This window comes from Diabrotica undecimpunctata, chromosome 7, assembly GCF_040954645.1.
Source record: "Diabrotica undecimpunctata isolate CICGRU chromosome 7, icDiaUnde3, whole genome shotgun sequence".
In the NCBI taxonomy this organism is placed as follows: Eukaryota; Metazoa; Arthropoda; class Insecta; order Coleoptera; family Chrysomelidae; genus Diabrotica; species Diabrotica undecimpunctata.
Window position 1 is genome coordinate 104392817 of NC_092809.1, and position 27516 is coordinate 104420332.

Here is a 27516-nt window from a genome sequence, read left to right on the forward strand (position 1 = left end):
AGTCACATTGGTATCGAGGGAAATGAACTGGTTGACCAGCTTGCTAAAGATGCGACCCATGTTGGACTCTATATTCCCATATTTACATTGGAGGACTTACAACAACATTATTATAACAAAATTTTTATAAATTGGAAAGAAAAATGGAAAAACATAGCAACGAAATCAAATAATCAATATTATACTATCCACCCTACCTTGCCACAAGATGTTGACTATATTTTCAAATATGCAATGCCAAAGAAGTTAACAGCCACAATTACACGACTGAAAACTAATCACGGTGCATTCCCAGCTCACTTGGCTAAGTTAAATATTATCCCTTCTGGGGTATGCTCATGCGATAATATATCACAATGTGACATCAACCATATTCTTTTTAAGTGCGATAAACATAGGTATGAAACAGATCAGCTGTATTCAAAACTATCAGAACTTAAAATTCAGACTCCCATAAACATCACCCATTTACTCTCCTTAGATAGTAGAGAAGTATACGAACTAATATGTAACTTTTTATTTAAAGTTGGTTACATTATTTAAAAACTAATATCTTACATTACAATTCTGTGGCTAAAGGACTAGTTTCCAAGCCAACTCACCAAACACACACACACACACACACACACACCTTACCACTCCCACTCAAACGTTGTGAACAAGTGATAATAACTTGACTACGATTAGGACATACTATACCAACCCATATTCACTTAATTAATAAAAAAGCCATCCCTTTCTGCCACAACTGCAAGATCCAAATCATTGTGAAACATATTCTGTTAGAATGCAAAACATACACCCAAGAAAGAAGAAAAAATAACCTCTCTACCAACATAGAGGATCTATTAAGCTGCCAGTTCAACCAAGTGCTGAAATATTTGAAAGAGTAATTTTAGTGTTTAATAGAATATATTTAAGTTATATATACATTATAAGAAATTGAATACTTGTAATTTGTGTTTGTACCCCCTGCAAATAACGCTTAGTAATTGATGCAGGGTCATTTTTGTTTAAATACAAAAAATATTTTCGTATTATTACTTTTATTGTCTGATTTTTGTTACTTACTTACTTTAATTTACTAGATCTAAATTTATAATTTTTTTCTCATTTGCTGTTAGTAGTTTTAGATATCTAATATTCAATGATTATTACTCATAATGTAGCACATTGATATTCAAAAAAATGAAAAAATAATAAATATTATGCGTATTATTGTTTTTATAAACTGGTTCACGCGTTTCCTGACTACTTTATTAAATAAATTACATAAATTTTACATAAATTTTATGTAAAATTGTTTGAGGCATTTATAAAACCTGATCAAGTTGTTTGTAAATTAGTAATGGTCAAGGATTTGAAAAGAACATTTTAGTAACAACAAACAAATTTATATCTATTTAAAAATGCAGTACGTTATAATAGTGTGTTTAATTGCAGTGTGTGGAGCTAAACAATTACGTGAGTTTGAACTTATAATTAACTTAATAAATTATATTATTGACATGAAGATATATTCTAAAATATCCAAAAATTTTAATAAATCAGTCAAATTAATTTAAACAATAAAGATTTGCAATTAGTACAATTAAAAAGTATTATATTATTCTTATTACTTGTACTTCTACGTTCCACATATTATATTACATAATTTGCTGAATATTTAATACAGGGTGTTTCAAAAAGGTATGTCGTAAATTAAATCACGCATTCCGGGGACAAAAAATAAATTGATTGAATCCAACTTACCTTAGTACAAAAGTGTACACAAAAAAAGTTACAGTCCTTTGAAGTTACAAAATAAAAATTGTTTTTTTGCATTATCTCCTAAACTACTTGACATTTTGTAATAAAAATGGACACGTTACTTTCTTGTTCTGAAGGCATTTTTCATACAAAAGAAACAACAAAATCTAAGCGCACAGAAAAATTTTAAGAAGGGTGTGCAGCCCCAAATCGCCCCAAACTTTTAAGTACGTTCAAATCAAATAAATTTTGTGGCATCATTAGCTTAACACATTATTTTTAAATTTGTTTTTGCCTCGTATCACTTTTTTCAAAAAACAGTTTTTATTGAGTTACGGCTCTTTTCATCAACCCCTAAAAAATTAAGTGTAACTAAATAAATGGCTTAAATGAATTAACAAGTACAAAAAATGTCTATAACCTCTATAAAGATGTTATTACAATAAATGATCAAAATGACCATTTTCTTCAATACATATTCGGTATCGTTTTAATAAGGAAAACCAAGTCTATAGGGTTAAGGCCTGGACTTCTGGATGGCCAAGAAATAGATGCGTCACGACCCCTTCCAATCCACTGACCAGTATACTGCCTGCAAAATTATTCCCGGATTTTATTACTGTAATGCGGTGGAGCGCCATCTTGTAGAAACCACATATTTTGCCTTATTGCAATATTCACTTCTTCTAAATACTCTTGTAAATCGTTTGCCAAGAACTGCAAATAATTATTACCACTTAAATTGTTGGGAAGAAACACTGGGCTCATTAGATTGTTATCCACTATGCCTGCCCAAACATTAACTTTGAAAGTCCTTTGGTGATGAGTCATTTTTTTGGCGTGAGGATTTTCGTCGGCCCAAATGTGCTCGTTATGATGATTTGTTATTCCATTTCTACTGAGGGTAGCCTCGTCGGTAAACTAAATATTTCTAATAAAATTAACATTTCGAGTGTTTTCCATTAACAACCAATCGCAAAATTAAATCCTTTTAGGATAATCTTCAACCAATAACTCTTGAACCGTTGTTAAGTGATAGGGTTTAAGCAGCTGATCCTTCAAACGCCTCCAAACCCTTACGTGAGGAACATTTAGTTGAGCAGCTATTACCCTTGTACTTGTTCCAGAGACTTCTTCAATGATTTCTAAAATGTCTTTATCAGTTGCATCCATTATTGGACGACCACTATTGCCAGCAACTTGCGATTGGAGTGTACCCGTTTCCCGTAAACGACGATCAATGGTCAGAAATAATAGTCTATCGGGTGTATCTCGATTGGGGTATTTTACTGCATAACGCCTTGCGGCTGCTGCACTATTTCCTTGACATTCACCTACGATATTCCCGATAGTTTATTGAAATCATAATTTAATCTGATCCAACTTACCCAAAGTTAAATGCATATCTGTCATTTCCTGAAATGTGTAGGCCATTGTAATATTAAAATTTTTAATATTAATCTTCATCAAATAATATTAATTCACACAATAAATGATAGTTTCAAATTATTGACTATTATTGATGGAACTGTTTGTAATTATTGTATCCGTAGAAACTAATTGTAATTTATGGCCAGCTAGAAAAAAACTAGTTTTTCGAAAAAGTAATAAACGGTAAAAAAGTTTTAAAAATGATGTGTTAAACTAATGATGCCACAAAATTCATTTGATTTGAACGTTCTCAAAAGTACGGTGAGATTTAGGGCTCCACACCCCCCTAAATTTTTCTGTGCGCTTAGATTTTGCTGTTTCTTTTGTATGAAAAATGTTTTCAGAACAAGAAAGAAACGTGTCCAGTTTTATTACAAAATGTCAAGTAGTTTAGAGATAATGCAAAAAACCAATTTATATTTTGTAACTTCAAAGGGCTGTAACTTTTTTTGTGTACACTTTTGTACTAAGGTAAGTTGGATTCAATCAATTTATTTTTGTCCCCGGAATACGTGATTTAATTTATGACATACCTTTTTGAAGCAACCTGTATATGGGATAATAATTTTTTATGGTAAAAAAACATAATTTATTTTGATAAAAACTGCATTTTTTGTTTTGTTTGAACATTTCGATTTTTAATCTGGAAATGGATTAACAAAATAACTTCCTAAAAGATTAGAAGTGATAAGCAGGCTAACAGAAGTTTGGCCTCTTAGTAGTTCAGTTTTAATTTGTGTAGTTCTTTGGTGATATCAATGAGTTTCTTTAATATTGTGAGCCTTGCCATCGCATTTAGTACTAGTCCAGTCTGGTTATGCAAAAATCATCGATTTCACGGCAAAATTTTTCGCGGATATCTGAAACTTTTAAGACAGGTGAGGGTTACTAGATGGCGAATAGATGAAAAAGTACTCGTATTTTTACCTTTCGTTTTTTTTAAACAATAATTTATGGTTACAAGTTTTTTCCCTTATATTTTACATAAACAATATTTATATCATTTTTTATATTAAGAATATCTTTATTTTCCCGTTTTTTAAATTAAAATTGATAAATAATTTACGGATATTTGAAAAAAAAAACTTTTTGCACTAATTTATAAATTTTATTAATTTTTTTAATAACAAAATCAAATGTTATTAATACATTTGAACATCGAGAAACTACCGTCTTTTAAATCTGTGCGAAATTTCCCTTCGATCGGTCAAATAGTTTAAAAGTTATTTATCCCTGAGGCTGAATATTTAAACTATTGAACTTGCTCTATTATTTATGCTTGATACACCAGATGCACGAGATAGTTGTCTGATAGACTGTCGATTATCCATTTGTAAATGACCCAATACCGCCACTTCAACTGCTTCATTTCGCACTCGACGGTCTACTTCGTGCTTTGTTTTGTTAACGTCACCTGTAGTTTTAAACTTATCAGTTAAATGTCTAACGCATTGGTGACTTACGTTTTTCTATAGGTGGTTCGTATTAGAAGTAATGGATTTTGACAAAAGCTATGAGTCATGCCGATGCAGTACACAACTGTTATTTACAAGGTCATAGCTCTTGTCAAAATCCATTACCTATATAGATCCTTGGACTTCATTAGAATACAAAGATTGCAATGGGCCGGACATGTGATACGAATGGGAGAGGATAGGCTACCAAAACGAGCACTGAACGCCAGAATGCAGGGAAAGAGACCAGTTGGAAAGCCAAGAAAGCGCTGGGAAGACACAGTAAGCAGCGACGCACAAGCACTTTTAGGAGTCCGTGTATGGAGAAGAGCAGCCACAGACAGACAAGGGTGGAGGCAAAAAATAAAGGAGGCCAAGGCTCATTTTGGGCTGTAGTGCCGTAGAAGAAGAAGATATAGATCCTTGCCGTAGCCTTAGCACACTGATTATTTCCATAGTATAGCTAAACTAATACTATTCTTTCTTTGCTAGAATATCCCATTTTTTTAAGCCTTTGCAATAATATCTCTGATTAATTAGTCGTTGACAAATCTAAAATCAAGGGTAACCTGGTAAACACTAAAGAAGATAATTACGATTCTTTATCTTTTTAATAAAAATTCATATGAAAAAGTGGTATTTTTACAAAAAGAAAAAAAATTATCTTCAATAGTGGCGTGTTAATTTGATGAAATTTTATATTTTTCTTGTTATTACTGATATTCAACCAATAAATTAGTTAAATCCAAAACTATCTTCAAAGTTATTACGTAAATTGAAAAAAAAATAGAGTGTCGTGTAGAGAAAAAAATTACCTTTCAAATGACGTGTTACTCGACCACACTTTCTATTAAAAAAAAACTGGGGTTTAATGCAGAGTAGTAGAGGGTTACATTTAAGGGCATGACTTTTGCATGAAAAGTCGTCCCTCCCCAATACAAATTCATGTGTTTTCTTAAATTTTGAAGAAACTCTTGGTTTCTGAATTTCTGGAGGGGTCAAATTTTCGTTGAAACACACTGTATAATCATATAATATATAATAAAAAGCAGTTTGAAAAAGGACTTTTTATGGCATACACTTGTATAACTTGTACTTATATGTAGGCTCAATGAAAAGCTGGTGATGAAACACAGTTTTCAAAAAGAAAAAAAATGAATTGTTTAGAATCAAAAATTTCAATTGTTTATTAACAATAAGTGCTGAAACTTGACCAAATTATAAAAGAAGATCTATATTTTATAATATAGATAGATAGTATACATTGTAAAGCAGTAAAAAGTTATAACAAGTTAAAATGATGGTACTCGTAAAATACCGCCAAGAAGAAGTGGTAAGGAGAACTTAAAATATCTCAACTTGTTTTTTGTTATTGGCCATAGAAGCTTTTGTTTTTTTTTTTCACCAGCTTTTCATTGAGCCTACTTACAACCGTGTGACAAAAAAATGTTAAATTAGTTCTAAATGTTTAGAAGCTAACAACTTAGTCCTTTTTAAAACGAATTATTGTAATCATACATTTTGGATAGAGTTTGTTAGGTTAAGAAAGAAGAAAGCTATTTGGAACTAAAAGGAATTAAAAAATAGGCGTATTACAAAATAGTATGTTATAACCAGTCCTGTATCTATTATATACCAGTAATATCTGTAAATTGGATCATAACACAATGATGACGATGGTACTTCCGCCGTATTGGTTGAACACCAATTTGTGTTGTGGGAGATTATGAACACTCAATCATGCATAGATAAATTCGATGCTAGGCTACGCTAGAGGTCCCATGCTAATAAAACAAGAGAAGAGCTCAACATCAGGTATCATCATCATCATTGGTGCTACAGCCCTATAAAAGAGCCTCGATCTTCCCAAGTCTATTACGCCAGTCAGTTCTATCCATTGCCAACTGTTGCCAGTTTGCTGCGCCTATTTGTCTATCATCCTCATCTACACCATCCCTCCATCTGAGTTTTGGTCTACCCCTACTTCTACTTCCCACAGGTTGTGACATAAGGATTCTTCTAGGAGGGTTGTTCTGCTGTGATCTTGCCAGATGTCCTGCCCATCTTAGTCTTCCTATTTTTATAAGAGATACTACGTCTTTACCATCAAATATATGTTTATATCTGTGATATATCTCGTATTTGTACCTCCTTCTCCAAACACCATTTTCACAGATGCCACCAAATATTCTTCTCAGGATCCTTCGTTCAAATATAAGCAGGAGATTTTCATCTGCCTTGGAAATGGTCCATGTCTCCGACCCATATGTGAACACTGGTTGTATAAGGGTTTTGTATATGGTTATTTTTGTTTTTTGGCTTAAGTTTCTGCTTCTCATATGTCTACTCAGTCCAAAATAGCATTTGTTTGCTAGGATTATTCTTCGCTTGATTTCTTCCATCATGACGTTCTCCTTGGTGATCAGGGAGCCTAAGTATGTGAATTTGTCCACCACTTCAAAGGTAGAATTCAACATCAGGTATAAACAAGTGTATTAGCTGTTAGGGAGACAATGCATCCTGTCAATTTGCAACAAAATGCTTTTGTATAAACAGATAGATATGAACCTATGACATCTAGCTGTGGGGTTGTGCCTGTAAAAGTAATTTATATATTCAGCGATTCCAAAATTAAGTGCTGGGGAGGATTGTCAACATTTCTTGACACTACAGTAATGGTGGCTTCCTAATGAGACCTAAAAAATACCAGTGTTAACGAGACCATTGAAAGATTTGTAATAAGCATGAACAACGACTTCTTCAATACGTCAGTGTTAAGTTCATCTAGCGCTTGACAATGCGGATATGGCTATAAGATTTTTAATTAAGCGAAAAGTATATTTATATAATAAATTAATAGAACCTAAGAAATACTAGTGACTTCATCCTTAGTACCAAGTTCTTATTAGTAATTTAATTCAGAAAAAAATTGATCATGTTGATTGAACAGATTGTAATGTTCATCTAAAAATAGTATTCCTGAAGTATCTCTAAATGAATCCGATTCTTACATTACTCAAAAAAAAATATGTTCAAACTACGCTTTCATAAAGGTTAAGGTAAAATACAAAGGAAAAAGCTGATAAAGTACTGAAATAATTTTTTTAAATTGTTTTAAACAAAATGTATGCACTATGTTTATTACATCGATTTAAATATGTAATAATAGCACCTTACGTCATAGCATTAATAAACCATGCCATTAACAAGTCAAGTAGCATAAAAATAAGAAAGTAACATTAATAATTAGAACCTAATTTAGATAAGATACGTAAACTGCTCTGCACTACAATAAATATTATTACTGACTTTTAGCACCAATTAAGACAAACAAAGTTATACATATCTAATAATCAGATAAATTGAGGCTAAGCCCAGATTTATCCGCTACAATAGTGACATATCGAGGATACTACCAAGGAGTGAACATTATCATGATTTCGATCGCATAAGCTCAAATGCATGTATTACTTCTAATAGACACATTTAGCAAATTGCATAAGATTCTTTAAGACATAAAATATCTCAGAAGTTAAATGCATATTGCGTTTTCATCGAAATTATTTACAAAGTAAACGTTTGAAAAAGGGAAATGTTTTTTACTTAACAATTGTAATAACTTCTATAATTTTCAAGCTACAGACTTGTATTTACAACCATTGGATAGCTGGTAATAAAACTCGCATTTAAAAAAACCTTCTATGACCAATAGGAACGAAGTTAGGAAGCGTTTGTAAAATTTGCGAATCAAAATTTTTCGAAACTTACAGCCCTTCGAAACGAAGGTACTTTCGAAAGATCGACATAGGAAAGTGGAGGTGATAACTGTTTCAGCTACGTTTTTATTTCGAGATCGGAACTTCAAATTGAAACACGTAGGAAAAATTTACATTATCTTTTCTTCCATTGCATCTGGGTTAGCTCGTCGAAATATGAATAACTACACAGTTTTCACTGGCCAGGAAATATGGGAAACCTCGGAAAAATTGAGTCCATTTGAAATTCACCGTAAAAACTTACTTTTTTTTAGTTTAGCTGGAATAGTCTGTCGCAGTATTAATAATGATGACATAATTTTCACCATCGCGGAAATCTCGGAAAATCCGGGAAAATCAACATATATTTTTTTTCATTTTATATCAAAGATTTAATAATACTCATATATTTTATAAATCAAACTTTAATTTAAATTTTAATTTACTACTTTGAAGATCTATATGTTTATATATGGGTATAGGTATATGTACAGTACGAGGACGGTAAACACGTTTATTTTATGTTTCTAGATCTAAATATCTCCAAAGATCAAAGAGTATACCATGTAATATATATGTTTAATTGTATTAATTACACAACTCTTTTCATATTTTTCCCCTGGACATCTTCAGACAAACTAGGCCTTGAATTTGTCATCCATAATTTGAAATGTAGCTTCATCGCTGAAGCAAACCTGCGAACGTGAATTACAATTATAAAGTACGAAAACAAGATGATTTGTAATAATTTATATTACGCCATTCATCAATATACCAGTCTTTATGAATCTTGGCCCAAGCTAAGCGTTTTTTGAGCATTTATGGTATTAGTTTTGACTTCTTAAGAGGCCTGCGGCATCATTTAAAGTCCATGCCATACAAATTTCGGCGTACGGTGGCCACCTATACTGAGCATCCTGCTTATTCCAACCTATTTCTAAAATCTCTATGGGATCCTTCTGTGTGTTACAGCAAAATTTTTTTAAATTCGTTGTGCCCTGAGGCCGACTGAAGTTTTTTTCCACACCTGCCCTTCCGAACTGACGTCACAGGTCGCTTCTCTTTGAGTTTTTGACTCAATCTTCCGACCGACGACTAAGATAAACCACATTTTCATGCTTTCTTTCTCTGACGTACTGTATTCTCTAATAGAGCGGAAATGGACGAGATTTTCTCAACACACAGATCTTTGGTTTTACTCATTTAAAAATTCCAATTTAAGATTAATCGTCTTGTTTTATGATTAAGAATTAACCAAAATCAAAAGTAACACTAATATGTCAAAATGTCAATACTTACAAGTGCAAATTTTAAATAAACTGACTACAAATCTATGTTTTCAGTAAAAAAAATTCAAAATGCAAAACAATTAGTTACTTCACACTTTGAGCACATTCTACTGTCATCTGTAAATTTTTGATAATTCTAGGAAAAATTTATACCATTTCCTACCTAACTATGTACCCAATAGTTATGCAACCCATTCAATACCTTAGTATCTAAGTGAACATACTATCAGTGCGATTGAAACCAAAAAAGCTAAAATTTTTATGGTGTCTAATAAATTGAGCAGGGACTGTAATAACTATACCCAGTTTTTTAGTTTGTTTAATCTGGATATTTTTAAATAAAGTTCCTGTTTTCGTAACTTGGTTCTTTTTTTAAAGGTGAGTAGTTAGCTGCTATCTAGGGCGGGATGGTATAGGATACTCCTTATTAGTCATTGGGCCATGCAGTGTCGGGAAGGATAACTTACACACAGTCCGTCGTCCGGAGTAGTGGCGATCTGAGTCCTAAGCCTGGCACACACATGCGGTATTTGGTGAATCACAATTAATTACTGTCCACCGAGCACTCTGTAAATGAAAACAAAGAGGGAATATATTACATATATGGCGTAATTTCCAAAAATTGCTCAGTTTACTTTGTCTTCTTTGATTCAGGCTAAAATACCGATTGACGATGAAAAACAGCGAATAGCGGTTATTCGTCACAGGAAACCCGTACACACTGTAGTAGAAGCCACAGGTAGAATGCAGTGCAGGTAAGATAGGCAATGTATTTCCTACGGGAGAACGGCCGACCACGTTGCCGGTTTGCCTTAAACGGCGCATCAGGACCGAATTCAAGAATAATACCACTGGAATATAAGCGCACACAAAAATTGCCTACGGTTGTATAAAAGCCTATCATTATTGTTTCAATGAAGAAAAATACTATAAAAAAGTAAAATATATCAAAAACTCATTGTCAATAACTTATCTATATTATTATGTCAAAAGTGCTTCACTGAAAAAGGAATAGAGGAACACAACGATTAAGAATCTACGAGATGCATTCTTAAAAAAACTCTTTACTGGACTGAAAGCTCCAACCCAAAGAAGTCCTCGGTTTGTTCTTCTTCATGCTGGAATCGAAATTGGTTTTGTTGCATGGGCCGAATTAACTTTCTTGGCCAAAAAGGGAACCACTGATTACCACGACGAAATGGACGAGGATTTATATGAAGAATGGTTTGAGAAGACATTAATTCCAAACTTGCCAAAAGACAAATAAAGCGTTGTCGTTTTGGATAACGCGTCATTACCTAAAAAGTTAAATTACTGGATACTGCAGCCGCATTTAGAGACGAGTACGACAAGAACAAAATTGTAACAATTGCGTAAAAAATATGGCGTTAAGATTTTGAGGCTGCCGCCCTACCATTGCGAGCTGAACCCGACTGAGATGGTGTGGGGTCAAGTGAAAAGGTATGTGACTTCAAATAATTTTTAAGAAAAAACGGTAGTACGGCTGATAAAAGAAGCTTACCAACACGTATCTAAAGATCAGTGACATAATTATGTGAACCACGTCAAGAAAGTAGAAGAAAAATTGTTTGCGGTTGACAATTTGCAGGAAGATATTGAGCCCGTGATAATTAATATGGGAGATGATTTAGAGGACGAGAAAAATTTTTTGAAACGAAGCGGGTGCGGTCCTGATTTCTCAGTCTATCGCCAAACTACCACACACCTACCACTGTGCAGACATGAGCGGCATTGCAGTGCGCCGTAGGACCAACACCGTATTTTATAGGCTTCTTCTAAGGCTAATTGCCAAATGGCACATATTCATTATTCAGGTTTCAGCGAATACTGCATGTCTATGCCCATAAAAGTTTATAGTAGCAAGTTATTTGTAAAGATTTCTGCCAAACAAATATACTATACATAAGGTGTTCTTAATATTTTACCAATTTACTGTAAATATAATCTTTTCAATACTATAAACCTTGATTTTTTACGTTAGTTAAATAATACAAAAGATTTCTGATTATATTTTCCGGCATTTTTTTTCAAAGTTTGACCTTTAAAATATTTAAAGTGTATTCTAATTAAATTAATTATAAGTAGTAGTATCTATATTGTACTGATGAAGTAAATGCTGTTAATTTCTATGCTTTATTAATTTTTATTACCACGTTTGAACAATATTCAGGAATGATTTAAAAAAAAACTGTTCTTTTTGTTTGGCTATATGATTCAAAATACAGTGTATAATTCAAACTGTATGCTTAAATTGTATAATAGAAAGGAAAGTTCAGAAAATTTTTAAAATAAAAGTAAAATTATTTAACAATTTAGTTATACAAGAAGAATAAAATAAATAAAAAAATTAAAGGAAATTCACAGAAAAATGTTACAATTTACATACAGTTGATACAGTGTAAATCCCGATGCACGTCATTATCTATGTCAGAGATTTAAGTAGACATTGTTGCCAAATTACCAAAAAAATCCTGAATTCATTTAAATAAAATATTTCACATAATTATTTGGAGAGCAACTAAAGAATTCAAGAAATCGACACTACCAATTCTGAGCATGATAGAAGTTGGCCGCACACTGATAATGAAAAACCTAATATGTATATTTGCAAAATATTTAGAAAATATATTTACTTCAAATTTTGTAATCACCATTCGAGTTTCGAGAATAATAATCAGTACCTGCTCTCACAAAGCTCCAGTATACGATTTAATCGATGGGAGAATCCTAAAACATCTACCCAGGAAAGCAGTTATCATGCTTACTATTATCTATAACAGAATGCTGCAGTTAACCCATTTTTGTTGTTAGTTGTCAGTGGAAATCCAGGCAAATTGCCTTTAGAACTGCCTTCTTTCTATCGTCCGATAAGCTTGTCACTCTTGATGTCCAAGATATTTGAAAGACTCCTGTTAAATAGAGTAAGCGAAACTGTACCACTCGAAAACATAATACCCGAACATCAGTTTGGTTTTCGTCAAAAATATTCAGTAGTCCATCAGTGTCATAGAATAGTAAATAAAATTAAAAAAGTCTGGCATAAGGGTTTACTATATAAATTAAAATCTTTACTGCCTAGCGATATGTACCTTATCCTGTAGTCCTTAATTCACGAACGTTCGTTCCAAGTAAAAATCAATAATGATTTTTTCTAAACCTATCAGTCAATTCAATCCGGAGTTCCTTAAGGAAGTATCCTCGGTCCCTTTCTGGATCTAATCTTTACTCCTGACACACCTATTACAGCTGACGTCAGAGTGGCGACGTTTAGTTTTAGACAAAGACCCAGACATAGCATCTGAAAAGCTGCAAAATTACTTGCATACATTAGAGAATTTGTTGACAAAATGGAAATTAAAGTTAATAACGAAAATCACATTAACAACAAGAACTTGTTCACAAGTTAGTCTAAACAATGCCCCCATTTATGCTAGAGAAGTTGTGAAATATATTGTGTTGCATTGACTCCAAAAAAACTCAGGTCAATTTAAAATTAAAACAAATGAATTGGTTACTTGGCAGAAAGTCACAACTGTCATTGGAGAACAAAATAATATTTTAAAGTCATACTAAAACCAATATGAACTTACGGCGAAGGACTGAGGCTGTAGCAAGTCTTTAAACATAAAAATTTTGCTGGCCTTCAAATAAAAAACATTGCGTATGATAGCTTAAGCCCCTTGGTATGTGAGCAATGCAACCATCCACAATGACATAGGAGTACCAACCGTAAAAGATATCATATAACTTAAAGGCTCAACAAGGCCAAAATTCGTAATTCAACGCATCACAGCCAAATCAGCCTCCAATGGAGGAACAAAGACTGAAGAGGACTTGGCCAGAAGACCTATTTACATAGGTGAAAATGGAGAACTGTTTCTGACCGGTATCTAAATTAAGTTAATATTTTTATCACATTTACTAATTACTCAATGTATTGTTTGAGTAGATTTAAAAAAAATAAAAAAAAAACATAATTATTGCGAAACTGGATTATACAACAAAACAAATTAATATTCAATGTAAATAAATGAAAAAATTAGCCATAGAAAACAAGAATTAATTAATAATATTACGTTAAAAATAATTTCAGTCGCTTGTGTAGTATAAAAAAGTAAACTAGAATAAAAAAATTAAAACTTCTTTCATAACTTATTTACTTTTAAATGTTTTGTTACAACTAGAATTTCAAATGTTAATTATTCTTTTTTCTTCAGCTTTAAGTTTCATTTTTCTAATCGATACACCTTTTTTTAGCTAGTTATATTAATGCCTGTAAGCCAAAACATACAGACATTACAAAATGCATTTTAAAAAATGTCGAAGAACAGGTCAAGCCAAGATTACTTAATGGTATTCCTGAAATGGGTATACCTACTAATAACCCTTTTTTCGTTCAATCTATAGAGGTGAGTATGTGATGTATTTTATTATTCTAATTTTTTTTTTCATCCAAGATATGTTAAAAATTGTGTATATAATTTAATTGTTCATATTAAAAACTTAAAATGTGTATTATATGTATCTCTATCTTTTTTCTTCTTACTCTGTTATATTGACCCTAAATACCTTGGATATTTTTTTTGCAAGTCACTTTCTCATCCAACTTATCATCTTATTTATTCTCTTTGTTGCAGCTCACTTTCGCCCAATTCACCCTGGTTGAAACTATTAGTTGCTCATTTACAATTTATTCGATGTATATACAAACATTACCTTCTAGAACTTTTAAATCCACTTCTTCAAATGCGCTCGGAAATGCTCAAATACAAAAAACAGCTTTTTTACTGAAAGGTTCGTTTTTAGTTTAAATGTCTTTAAAGGTTACACGCATGCGTGTATATATATATATATATATATATATATATATATATATATATATATATACCTCGATATTCGAGCGCCCTAATATACGAGTGTTTTGAGATACGAGGAATTGGTTTTTATTTAAATTCATACCTCTTATTTGACTACTTCTAATTTGCTTTGTAAATAAAAGATAGTTTTATTGGTAATACATCTTTACGGCCTCGCCATAAAGATCATTTTACGGGTCTGTACGTGACTATTACTTGGACCGACAAATTAAATGGTCATTGGAGTTAAATCCGCCAAAAAATCGGATTCTTATACTAACCATATTGCACTCACGATGTCGGTGTAATTTACACTGTGTAAATTTTTACTATAGAGCTCAGTCCGTCTGCTTTGCTTGTTTGCCTCATTATCGAAGTATTTTTGATAAGTTGGGTTCGTGTTTTATACTTATTGTACATTAAAATATTACACATATTTTTGCAACCATGAGTTCAAAGAAGAAGATGATGTCTATTGAACTGAAATGTGAAATCATTCTAAAACATGAGCAAGGTGTACGAGTAACTGACTTAGTAAGGATGTACGAGCGTACCACATTAATGATATGTACTGTACTTAAACGGAAGGAGGTGATAAATGGTATAATGCCAGCTAAGGGCGTTACAATAATTTCTAAGCTCCGGACTTCTCTCCATGAAAAGATGGAGAAACTACCAATGGTGTGGGTGACAGAGAAGCAGCTCCATGAAGGAACCTTAACACAAAGCATCATATGTATGAAGGCACGAGCAATTTACGAAGCAGGTCCCACACAATTCCACAAATAATTAATCGAAAGATTCGTTTAAAGCCAGTCGTCGGGGCTGGTTTGACAACTTTAGAAAAAGGACCGGAATTCACTCCGTCGTCAGGCATGGTGAGACAATAAGTTCGGATGTGAAAGCAGCTGAGGTTTACATCAAAACGTTTTCCGAACTGATAGAAGAGAAAGGATACATCCCCCAGTAAGTCTTCAACTGTGACGAGACAGGGCTTTTCTGGAAAAACAAGCCGAATAGAACTTACATAACGGCAGAGGACAAGACGATGCCAGGTCACAAACCTATGAAAGATAGATTAACTCTACTACTTTGCGCCAATGCAAGTGGCGACTGTAAAATCATCCTCTTCTAGTGTACCATTCAGAAAATCCCAGAGCCTTTAAGTCAACTAATATTTTAAAAGAAAAACTGCCAGTTATGTGGTGGACAAATCCAAAGGCGTGGGTCACCAGGAAATTTTTTGTGGAGGGGATAAACCTGGTGTTTGCCCTTTCTGTTAAAAAATATCTACAACAAAACAGCCTACCCATTCAAATCCTTCTTGTCCTCGATAATGCCCCTTCTCATCCACTAAATCTCGAAGTTACTAAACTCGAAGAGTTTAAGTTTATAAAGATTCTCTACCTACCAGCCAACACCGCTCATATCTTGCAGCCCGTGGATTAGCAAATGATTTCTAATTTTAAGAAGTTATACCTATACCAAGCACATTTTTTGGCGCTGCTTTGAGGTGACGGAGAACACAAACCTTACCCTTCGAGAGTTCTGGAAGGATCACTTTAACGTAGTAATATGCCTAAGAATTATTGAGCAGACCTGGTTAGGTGTTACAATAAGGACCTTAACCTCTGCATGAAAGAATCTGTGGCCTGAGGCTGTAGATGAAAGCGCCTGCGAAGAACTGGAACACGAAGTGTCAGTGGTAGATGAGATTGTTTTTCTTGGAAAATCCATAAGTCTGGAGATGGATGAAAGAGATGTGAATGAACTTGTCGACGAACAGTCTCAGGTGCTGACAACTGAGGAGTTGGACGAACTACATTCGCAGCAGCATACGGTGATTTAACGAAAAATTAGTTTTGAAGCATTTATTTTGGAGCCAGAATTGGAAGACGTTGTCTCTACAAGAGATATAAAGGATATCCTGGGAATGTGGGAGAAAGTTGCAGAGTTCGTGGATAAATATCATCCCGAAAAAGTTACAACTGGTCGTGCATCGGTGTTGTTCAACGAAACTTGCCTTTCGAAACACATTTTCTCAATATTCTGAAAGGGGGGAAGAAACAAACCTCCTTGGACAGTTTTTTTAAATGATTTGCAGATGAATATGAGCAAAGTGTGACGAAAAAGCGAAGACCATTGACGAAAATTAAGCTTCCGTAAGCAATTCACTTTTTTTGTTGTTACATATAAATAAATCTTTCTTTTTCTAAATACATTTTCATTATTTAAAAACACTTAACAAAAATAACTAACGTATTTTTTGGGGACTGGAACGGATTAATGACATTTCAGTTAATTTCAATGAAGAAAATTGCTTTGAGATACGAGCAATTTGACGTACGAGCAAGATTACAAAACAAATTACACTCGTATCTCGAGGTACCACTGTTTATATAAAAATCTGTTTTTGTAATCTAGCATTTTTTCTGTATCTTTTTTAGTTGTTGAGTTATTTTGAAACAAAGAGAACTTTTTGAGAAATTTCGAAAATGGTGTTTTTACTTTAAACTCGGATGTTTTCAAAACTAAACCTTCTAAACCAGTTAAAATTCTAGAGTGTAATATGTGTATATAAATGTAGTGAATTGTAAATTAACAACGAATAGTTCCAACCAGGGTGGTTTTGGCGGAAATGAGTCCGTTACTTTCTGGGTCACAAAAAATATAAGCGAACTTTATTTTAGTTACAACTTACTTTAATTTTTATGCAAATCACTTTTACCAGTGGTAGTTTAAAATGTTTTTCAAGATCGTTTTCCGCTTATTCAACATCATATATTTGGATTTTTGTATTCCATGAATAAAAGTCTATTTCGACCAGCCATACATTTGTTAATGAATGTAATTTGTTAGTCATCATTAATAAATATCTATTTCGAGACATAATGCTATTTCTGTGAGCTTTTGAAATTATAGTAGGATGTTAACCTGACTGTAGACCCTTTCCTCCTTTATTCTGGCTTGGTGCCAGCAACAGTCTTTCCAGACAAACAGGTCATCAATAGCGATATTTATATAAGTTTTACTTTTTAGGTAAGCTTTGGAAAAACCCTTAAAACCAAAATATCCAATATGAAGATATGGGGATTGGAAGAGATGATAATTGATAATCTAAAATTCGATTTAGACAATGTGTTGCTCGATATAAACATGACAGTACCCAATATGCGAACACAATTTGACTACAACGTTGAAGGCAAAGTTCTAGTTCTAAACTTGGATTCAACAGGACCTGGACAAATAAATATAAGTAGGTTTTGTGAATTAATTGATTTGTACTAATGATAGTCTGTTTTCACCTTATACAGGGTGATAATTTTAATATAACTTTTTTTTTTGACAAAGTCCGTTATATTTTTTAGCCCTTGAGTAGTCGGGTGGTGCCTGTGAGACCAACGACAACTTATTTCCAATGCCTCACTGCTTATTTTATGTAGAAGTGCGCTGCGTTTGTCAGTACCTTTCCGTCCACATGTCGAACAACAGTGAACAACGGGGTTTGCATTAGTGTATAATAGTTCGCTAGTTATTTGCTCTTTTAATCCGACAGACTCTACGCGACTATTAGAGTAACTTTTGTGAGTTTGACAAGTAAATTTATTTTCTTATTTTTTGTGAAGTATAACCTATATAGAGTAAGTATTTTAAATTCTATGGTTATAAATGAATATAGTAATATTCAAGCCTTTAATTTTTCTCTCTTGTGTTTCAGATTTCAGTAATGGATCTGAAAGAAATTCAAAGATTACAACAGCTCTATGATGAAGTAGAAGAAGAAAATATTGATTTAGAAAGCGAGTCAGAAGGAAGCAGAAAGGTGTAAAGAAAGTGACCACAATACAGACACACAAGAAGAATGGAAAGAAGAATAGGAGGAATGATTGGAGGAGGAACCTGCAACTCCAAAATATTTTGAAACAAATACAGAAAACCGGCAGCTCTTTTATTATGCAAAATATAGGGTATCCTGGAGAAAAAGGTTAGGACAAGAATTTCTAATTTAATTTCATACTTACCAGGTTCAAAAGGAAATGTTTGTCAAGTAGTTGATCCTTTAGAGTGTTGGAAATGTTTTATTGATGATAATATTCTCGAAACCATTGTACAGAACACAAATATATTTATTTATAAACTAAGGCCAGAAACAATGAGGCCAGACCTACAGATACTGTAAAAATAAAGGCGTTAATTGATCTAGTATATCTAGCTGCGGTTTTCAAAGCAAGGCGCCAACAATACAAAGAATTTTGGGCTACTGATGGAACAGGCGAAGAGGTGTTTCGAGCTACTATGGCTAATAGACGATTTGTATTCTTGCTACGTTGCTTGCGTTTTGATGACGTAAATACTAGAGAATAAAGAAGAACCATAGACGAACTTGCACAAGAAACGTTTTTGGTCAATTTGGACTAAAAGCCAGCCAAATATGGCATAAAAGTATTTTCCTTAGTAGACGCCAAGACGTCCTTGTTGATCCTACGATTCTAAAAGGCAAAAATAGAGGTAAGAGAGGTCCCGGACGTAGACGTACATCCTGGCTGGCCAATCTTACGAAATGGACTGGTCTAACGTCAACAGATCTATTTCGAGCTGCTGTGAATAGACTAAGATGGGTCAATGTGGTCGCCAACGTCTCTAAAAGATAGGCAGATTTGGAAAAAAAAAAGGACGTCAAATGTTTTTACACGGTTAATATGGAAGTATAATTTGGAGCTCAGCTTCCAGTGCCATATCGCGTTAGTACTAAAACCACCGGTTTACTCTAGATCGTCTAGGAATATAACCATGGATAATTGGTTTACAAGTTACGAAATTGTAAAAAGCATGCTGGAGTAGCACAAAATTATAATTGTTGGAACAATTCGAAAAAATAAAAGGAGGATTCCAAAGGTACTTCTTGATTCCAGCAGACTACAGTCCTCTTCTATGTTTGCATTTTCCAAATCCATTACTTTGTTGTCGTATATCCCAAAGCAAAAAAGGTGGTGACGCTGTTATCATCTTTTCACTATGATAACTCGATTGATGAAGATTTCGGAGATGCCTGTAAGCCCAATATTATTACTTTTTATAACATTACAAAATCGGGCGTTGACTCAGCCGACCAGAAATGTGTTTATGAAATCAATTGGCTTAGCCTTGACAAGAGAGATCATGCTAACCACAGCAAGAGACTCTTATTTAAAAAGGATATCAGAAATATCGCCCAAAAATTAAGCGGAGTACATGCAGACTATTGTCCAAATCGTAAAACGCGATATTTTTGTGCCAAATGCCAAAAATGACTGTGTTTAGAGTATGTTAAACCGATCTGCGAAGACTGCAATGAAAATGGAAATTAGGATTAGAGTTTTGTTTATTAAATGTAACATTTTTGTTAATTTTTTTTGCATTTTCTTAAAGATGTTGTTTATTTTATCACTGGGTTTAAAATGGGTAAGATGTTTTCAAAATGAAATAAAAAAAGATTGTACATTATACCAAATAGTTTTATTTTAATCATTTCTCATGTATTGTATAAAATAAAAACTGGGTCTCATAGACCCCACCCGACTGTTCATGTAATTTGCATGTACCCGATTACTCAAGGGTTAGTATAGAAGGCATCAAAAAAGTTATTTACAAAAATAAAAGATAACTATAAGCTTCACATTTTATAATTATTTACAAATACACACGGTTTTTCATAACACTATATCAAATGAAACACCCTGCATTTTCTTAATTTAAAATCAGCTTTACTTCCTCGTTACAAGAATATAAAATTGTTTTGTGTTATAGAGGATACTTAAAAAGTTATAACAAGTTTCGATGAAAATCGTAACAATTTCAACGCCCTGTTTATATAAAAAGGGGACAAATGTTGTAGCTGAATTTTTAAAAAATCATCAAAATTCATAAAAGTGATATTCATAAAACTCATTCAAAACACAAATTCATTATTTGCTCAGTATTTTTAAATGCGTCACCCTGTATTTTATATCACCATCATAAATCAAAGTTTTTTTCCTAAGTACACATTTTAAACAAAACTTAACTTCCTTACAACTCTGACAAAACTTTAAATAAGTAATGCATTATTCTTCACAGAACGTATTGTACTATTTTATTGTGTTTTTAAGATAGGATGGCATATCTCAAAATAGTTTCGATATGAATCATCTCAATGTATCGCTAAATATAAATGCAAACTATCCCCCATGGACAAACCACCCATTAACTATTAACTTAACACTTACCAAGTATCCCAAATCAACTACAAATTCCACAATAATTAAATCTCTATTCATGGAAATTCTAGACCACTATCCTAATTATTTGCAAATCTTTACCGATGCCTCTAAAACTCCAAATGGTCACGCTGCTGCCTACTACTGTAAAGAAAATTCTTATAGCATATCGATACCAACCAACTGCAGTATACTAACAGGTGAGGCTACAGCTATTTTGGAAGCCCTAATCTTCTTCGAAAAGAGTAGAACGATGAAGTGCATTATCGTAACAGACTCATTAAATGCATTACTGGAACTAAAACAAATATATAAGAACAATCCTATTATACAGAGTATAAAAAACGAACTATAAAAATTTCGATCATTAGGAAAGGAAGCGGCTTTTATTTGGGTACCTTCACATACAGGTATTTACGGAAATGAAAAAGCTGTCCAACTGTTTAACAAAAGTCGAATGAACTCAAAACATCCTACAAAATTGAAGACATATCCGTACACCGATCTAAAAAGCCTGGTTAAAATCCACTGTATTAATACTTGGCAAAATTAGTGGGAAAAATTAGGTACTAAATTAATTTTAATTTGCCCTAACCTGATAACTGATGTCCTGGTGACTCCTTTAAACAGAAGAAACCAAGTCATTATTAATCGTTTAAGAATTGGCCATACTGCCTTAACACACAAGTACCTAATAACAAAAGAACCACTACCTATCTGCTCCAGATGCTCTAACCCACTAACTGTGAAACACATCCCGCTTGATTGTCCTCAATTCAAGGAAAAAAGAAGATCCCACGGATTCATAGATGATGATCTCAAGACAGTTCTCACCAAAAAAATTTCGACAGTGTTAAGCTATTTAAAAGACATCAAGTTATTCAATTTTATTTAATGTAATATTTCATGTATTTGTTATGTCCACTAATAACCCTGCGCGGTTGATGTAGTTTTGTGTTTAAATAAAAAAAAGTACATTGTTCTTTAAATAAAATATGATAATCGTTACTTATTTTTTTAAATACAGATATAAATAAAAGATGCAATGTTCTACAAAAGAAGCATGATACCTGGGAAGCAACTGAAATATGACAATAACGACACTTTTGCCATCTGACGGCCATAGGCATAAACTTTGATTTTATTTATCTATTTAAAATTTTAAAGTTTATCGCTTAGCATACCTGGAGTTTTTTAATTTAACAAATAGTTTAGCGTCATTCAAAATCGATTCTTTGTTTAATTTAAAATTATTTTGTGTTAATCATTTCTGAAAATGTTACGAAGGCGCTTGCTATATTTTGTGATTTTGAGGGTGGTCTAAAATAGTGATAACTCTTTTTAAACTTGTAAACTATACTTTAATTATATCACAACAAAACTGATCCATATTTCTATTCCTTTTTATGACTAGTTATATTTATTCATATTGTGTCGATAAACGGGAAAACGGGAACGGGAAGTATTGTTGTTGAAAGTAAACTAATTATTTATAAACTTGTCTGCAGGTGAATATTTTTCTAAGTTGTCTTGTTCTAAAACGTGTTTAAAATAGCATAATTCTATAATACTCTTATACTGTAAATCATTATATTTTTCTTTTTTTTTTTCTAACATCAACTCCTTTTTTTGTTTTACTTGTAAACCATACTTTGGTAATAAATCAGGACAAAACTGGTCCATACTTCTATTCCTTTTTGTGACTAGTTATATTTATTCATATTGTGTCGATAAATAATATATATCTATTATTCTTGGTACGACACAACAAGAAACAGAAATGGCGTAGCGATATTAGTAAAAAGCGAAATAGCTAAAGCAGTAATAGGATTTACGCCCATATCAGACAGAGTTGTGCTATTGAAAATTAACTCAAGTCCCTCTAATATAAACATCATTCAGAACTACGCACCGACATCAGAATCAACTAAAAAAGAAGTAGAAAATTTCTATAAGACTCTACAAGACTCTCTAAAACTGACCAAAAAACATGAACTTACTATTATTATGGGCGGTTTTAATGCCAAAAAAGGAAAACGTATAGTCGAGAATGTCGTGAGATCATATGGTCTTGGCATAAGAAACGAAAGAGGAGAAAGACTAATCCAATTCTGCCAAGAAACGGATATGGTTGTAACGAATACACTTTTTCAATTACACCCAAGAAGGCTTTATATACGGAAATACCCGGTGATACCCCATAGAAAATCATAAGAAATTAAATAAAATAAACAAAAGGTTTAGAAATTCTATCACCTCAACAAAACATATCCCGTGGGAAGATGTCTTCTCAGATCATAGTCTATTGAGGAAAATGAGGCCACAAATTGATATAAGACTACTAAAAGAAAATGACATCCAAAGAAAAGTAAAAACAGATATTAATAAGAATTTTGCGAAAATAGTTGAAGACATTACTAGAGACATAAAATAACAGTGGAACGAAATGAAGACATCTATTGCCACAATTTCACATGAATATTAAAAATCAAAAAAGCAAGAATGGATGACAGATAAAATATTATCGATGATAGAAGAGCGAAGAAAATTAAAAGGTAGAAATGACAACGAATACAAAAAGTTGCTTAAGACCATACTAAAGGAGATAAAAGAAGCAAAACAAACATGGCTGACTAAGAAATGTACGGAAATTGAAACACTGCAACGCAAACATGACGATTTCCATATGCACAAAAAAATTAAAGAGGTAGAGAACACCAGAAAACAACGCAATATAGGCATAGCTGTACACATTGAGGGCCAGAGTTTGACTATCATTGAAGATAAATTACAAAGATGGAAAGAATAAATGCAGAAAGAATAAGAAGATGCAGTACGAAGTCCGACTAAAATAAACAATCCCTACGGCCCAGAAATAACAAACGAAGAAGAAACTATGGCCATTAAGCGGATTAAAGATAGGAAATCACCAGGACCTGATGAGGTGCATGGTGAAATTTTAAAGCTATTAGAGGTACACCAAATCACAGCTCTTACGAAGCTATTCAACAATATCTACGAGAGTGGTTATTTACCAAAAGACTGGCTACTATCAATATTCATTCCACTTCTTAAAAAAACCATCGCTAAAAAATCTGAAGAACATAGATTAATTATTTTGATGGGCCATGTACTTAAAGTACTCCTTACTATAATTCACTCACGCATATACACCAAATTAGAAGAACACCTGAGTGAAGTTCAATACGGATTCAGAGCGGGACTCGCGGTAAATAAATTTTAGTTTGCAAGTTCTAATACAGAGAGCCAGGGATGTCAACTGCGATGTGTATGCATGTTTAATTGATTTCGAGAAGGCATTTGATAAAGTCGCACATGGGAAACTAATCGATATTCTAAAATTATCAGGACTCGATGGTAAGGATATAAGACTGATCGCAAACTTATATCTCCAACAAAAAGCAACAGTGCGATTAGAAAATGAACTGTCCGAGATCTTCACAGTCGACAAATGAGTTAGACAGGGTTGCATATTGTCACCAGCATTATTTAACATATACTCTTTAGAGAGGCCTTGGGCGAATCAAAAGATGGGATTGATGTAAATGGCCAACATATAAACAATATTAGATATGCAGACGATACACTGTTGCTGGCAGATAGTGCGCAGGGACTGCAAAGGATAATGGATAACCTCGTAGAAACATGTAATAATACGGCCTAAACTAAATCGCATGAAGACAAAAATAATGATCATTAGTGAGAACACCAACATAAACGCCCAAATTACAATAGGCGATACACCGTTAGAAAGAGTGAAAAAAATATGCTGAAAAACTTCATTTTGTTATACCAATGAACCTTAATGACATTATAAGGAATCATAAGAACTACTTTGACTTGTCAGCGCATGCGTTCTGGTAAAAAAGATCCTCACATGTGAACTTTCCAACAATCCGAAAATTATTTATTGCCGACAACTCAAAGAATTAAGTCTTTTCTTTTAAATGTAGTTGCATTAGTTTTTTTGGTCAGCCTTGGGTACACCTTTACTTTTCAAGTTCATAGCTACCATACATTTCCAACGATAACTTTTTTCACATAGTAACAAAAAAACCACTATGTTGTTACTAGTTAACTCTACAATTCTAAGTTACGGTAAGATCTCCAGTGTTTTTAAATAGATAATATACGGTAGCTAATTATAATTTCTTCAGCCCTGAAGAAGCCAAATTGATTATCTTTGGCGAAAACCTTCGGCAAAACAATCTTTCTTGCAGATTTCCCCAATATTTAACAGTTTACTATATATATATATATATATATATATATATATATATATATATATATATATTACTGTGATATTTAAAGTCTTGGTGCGCCAAGCAATAATTAGCTAATTAATTTTTTTGATTAATTAAAATTATTTAAATGATATGATTATGACTCTATCACAATTTTTAATTCTTTTATCTCAGGGTTAAATTCGTGCTTCAATATCTATGCTATTACATGTGAAAGGTAAGGTCCAGAGAATACCGGAATAATAAAAAACACATATGATCTAACACTATATATTGAAATAAAAATAATGAAATAATTCACTCTCAAAAGTTTTCAATAAACAAATCTCATATAAGGATTCTCAAAATTTTGTTCTCCGTACGTGTACAATCAAAATTTATGGTACAAACAATATTAATTGAAATCTCAAAATTCCGAACTATTCTAACTCTCCTAATCAAAATATTTATATCCTTTCTAAATTAAGTGTAAAAATTGTGTTATCAATAAAAGAAAAAACTGCAGAAAACAAAATATCTCTCTCTGATGATGAGTGGTCCAAATCCTTGTTCCTTGTAGACTATATTATCTCCTCTCAACCGCTCCCTATGTAATCAGCAATCTTGCACAGATTGTTGCAAGTATATCGTCCTTAATGATCTCCTTCAAAAGCACAAATCATTCAAATTATGATAGCCTTTCTCCTCTCGATAAACTGAATCTCTCGTTGGCCCGAGTGAAAAATGACTCTTGGAATATCTTCTCTTTACGATAAACTGAATCTCTCGTTGGCCTGAACAGTGACTCTTGGAATATAAGTATAACACTCAAGTATAACAAAGAAATAATTTATGCAAAGCTTACATTTTGTTTAGTACAGGTAATTCAAGAAATTAATAACTCTCCTTCTTCGAAATGTTTGTTGGATATTATCCTATTTATCTGAATTATTTTAATGTTATTGAATTTTGAAATATTTTTAAACAAACCAATATTTTTCTCGATTTTACATAAATAACAAATATATATATATATATATATATATATATATATATATATATATATATATATATATATATATATATATATATATCGTCGCTTTGATGCTCAGAAGTAGCCTATGTCCATTTTTGCCCAATTATATATATATATATATATATATATATATATATATATATATATATATATATATATATATATATATATATATATATATATATTCTATATATATATATTCTTTATTTCTTTATTTAGTATACCTTTTGTGTTTAATACGAATTTTTATTTCAGCTAATCTCTTTTCAATAATCAAAACCAATGGAACAAAGGAAACAAATCATGGAAAATCATACTATGTTTTTAAAAATATTAACCTCGACGCAAAAGTTGGTAAAATGAGTGTCCAATTAGACAACTTATTTCCTGGTAATCCAGAAATTACAGAAAATGCCAACAAGCTATTTAACGATAATCAGCTTGTATTAATCGAGGAGTTTGCTCCGATTATTTATAATGTGGTGAAGAACGTATTACTGAATGGACTAAATAATATTTTCATAAGATTTCCCACAGATGTATTATTTCCCGATGACTAAATATTTTGTAAATATAAACTGTTAAAGATTTCTCAAAAGTATATTTTTTTAGATTAGATTTTGTATGTTGTAGAAACAGAAACCTGGTTAGTGAAAGTATTGGTCACATTTCACCTTCTCTTTTTGATTAGAATAAACTTAAACAACCCAATTGTTTATTTTCCTAACAATTATTAGGTCATAAATTGAGAAATAAAGAAAATACTGAGAATTACCAGATGACCATTAATCAAAAGCTAGAAAATACTTCAAAGAGGTTAAAATAAATACAGCGACAGAAGTTTGTGGAACACGTAAGAAGAGCAATAAAAGAAAAACTTCGTGGTAGAATAAGGAAATAAAAATATATAAGAAATGATGGATGAAGAAATAAAAATATAAAATATAAAAATAAATTAAGATAAAATAAGATTATTGGAATATCATGTTTGATCCATACCAGAGGTCCAGTCATTGGATTGCCCTCTCTAAAGTCAATTTGTACTTTGAACCCCAAAGACGCTTAATATTAAAATGTTTATAACTAATAGATGGTGAATGTACGTTAAAAAAAATTATAGAAAGAAAATTGCTTGGAAAATATAGTTATAAAATAAACTCCAGAAAACTATGAAGAATATAAAAATACAGAAGATACGTAAAAGAATTTGTGAAAGATACGTAAATACAAAAGATACGTAAAAAAAACAAAAAATGACAAATCGACCGAATTCAGAGAAAGTATGGAAACAAATAGTAAAGAGAATCAGAATCTCTCTACGTTCTACGAACATTTAAAATCAATGCCAAAAGACAAAATTGAAGCCATAAAAAACATAACGAATAAAACTGGCGAAATTCTCACAGAAAAAAATCAAATAATGAAAATACGCAACAAAATCACTG

The 27516-nt window shown here is 32.3% G+C and overlaps 1 protein-coding gene across 1 annotated transcript; it reads left to right on the forward strand.

Moving 5' to 3' along the window:
- The first annotated feature begins 1320 nt into the window (after nt 1-1320).
- On the forward strand, nt 1321-26662 carry LOC140446907 (protein takeout-like). Its single transcript, XM_072539496.1, has 4 exons — nt 1321-1464; nt 13957-14108; nt 17595-17811; nt 26327-26662. Exons 1-4 carry the CDS (start codon nt 1410-1412, stop codon nt 26629-26631), a joined length of 729 nt encoding a protein of 242 aa, XP_072395597.1. The 5' UTR covers nt 1321-1409; the 3' UTR covers nt 26632-26662.
- The last annotated feature ends 854 nt before the right edge of the window (nt 26663-27516 follow it).

Excerpts from the sequence above, each read along its gene's own strand:
- LOC140446907 (XM_072539496.1), top strand. The coding sequence starts at position 1,410 with ATGCAGTACGTTATAATAGTGTGTTTAATTGCAGTGTGTGGAGCTAAA. Across the intron at positions 1,465-13,956 it reads GTGTGGAGCTAAACAATTAC|CTAGTTATATTAATGCCTGT; the intron begins GTGAGTTTGAAC and ends ACCTTTTTTTAG. Across the intron at positions 14,109-17,594 it reads TTTTCGTTCAATCTATAGAG|GTAAGCTTTGGAAAAACCCT; the intron begins GTGAGTATGTGA and ends TTTACTTTTTAG.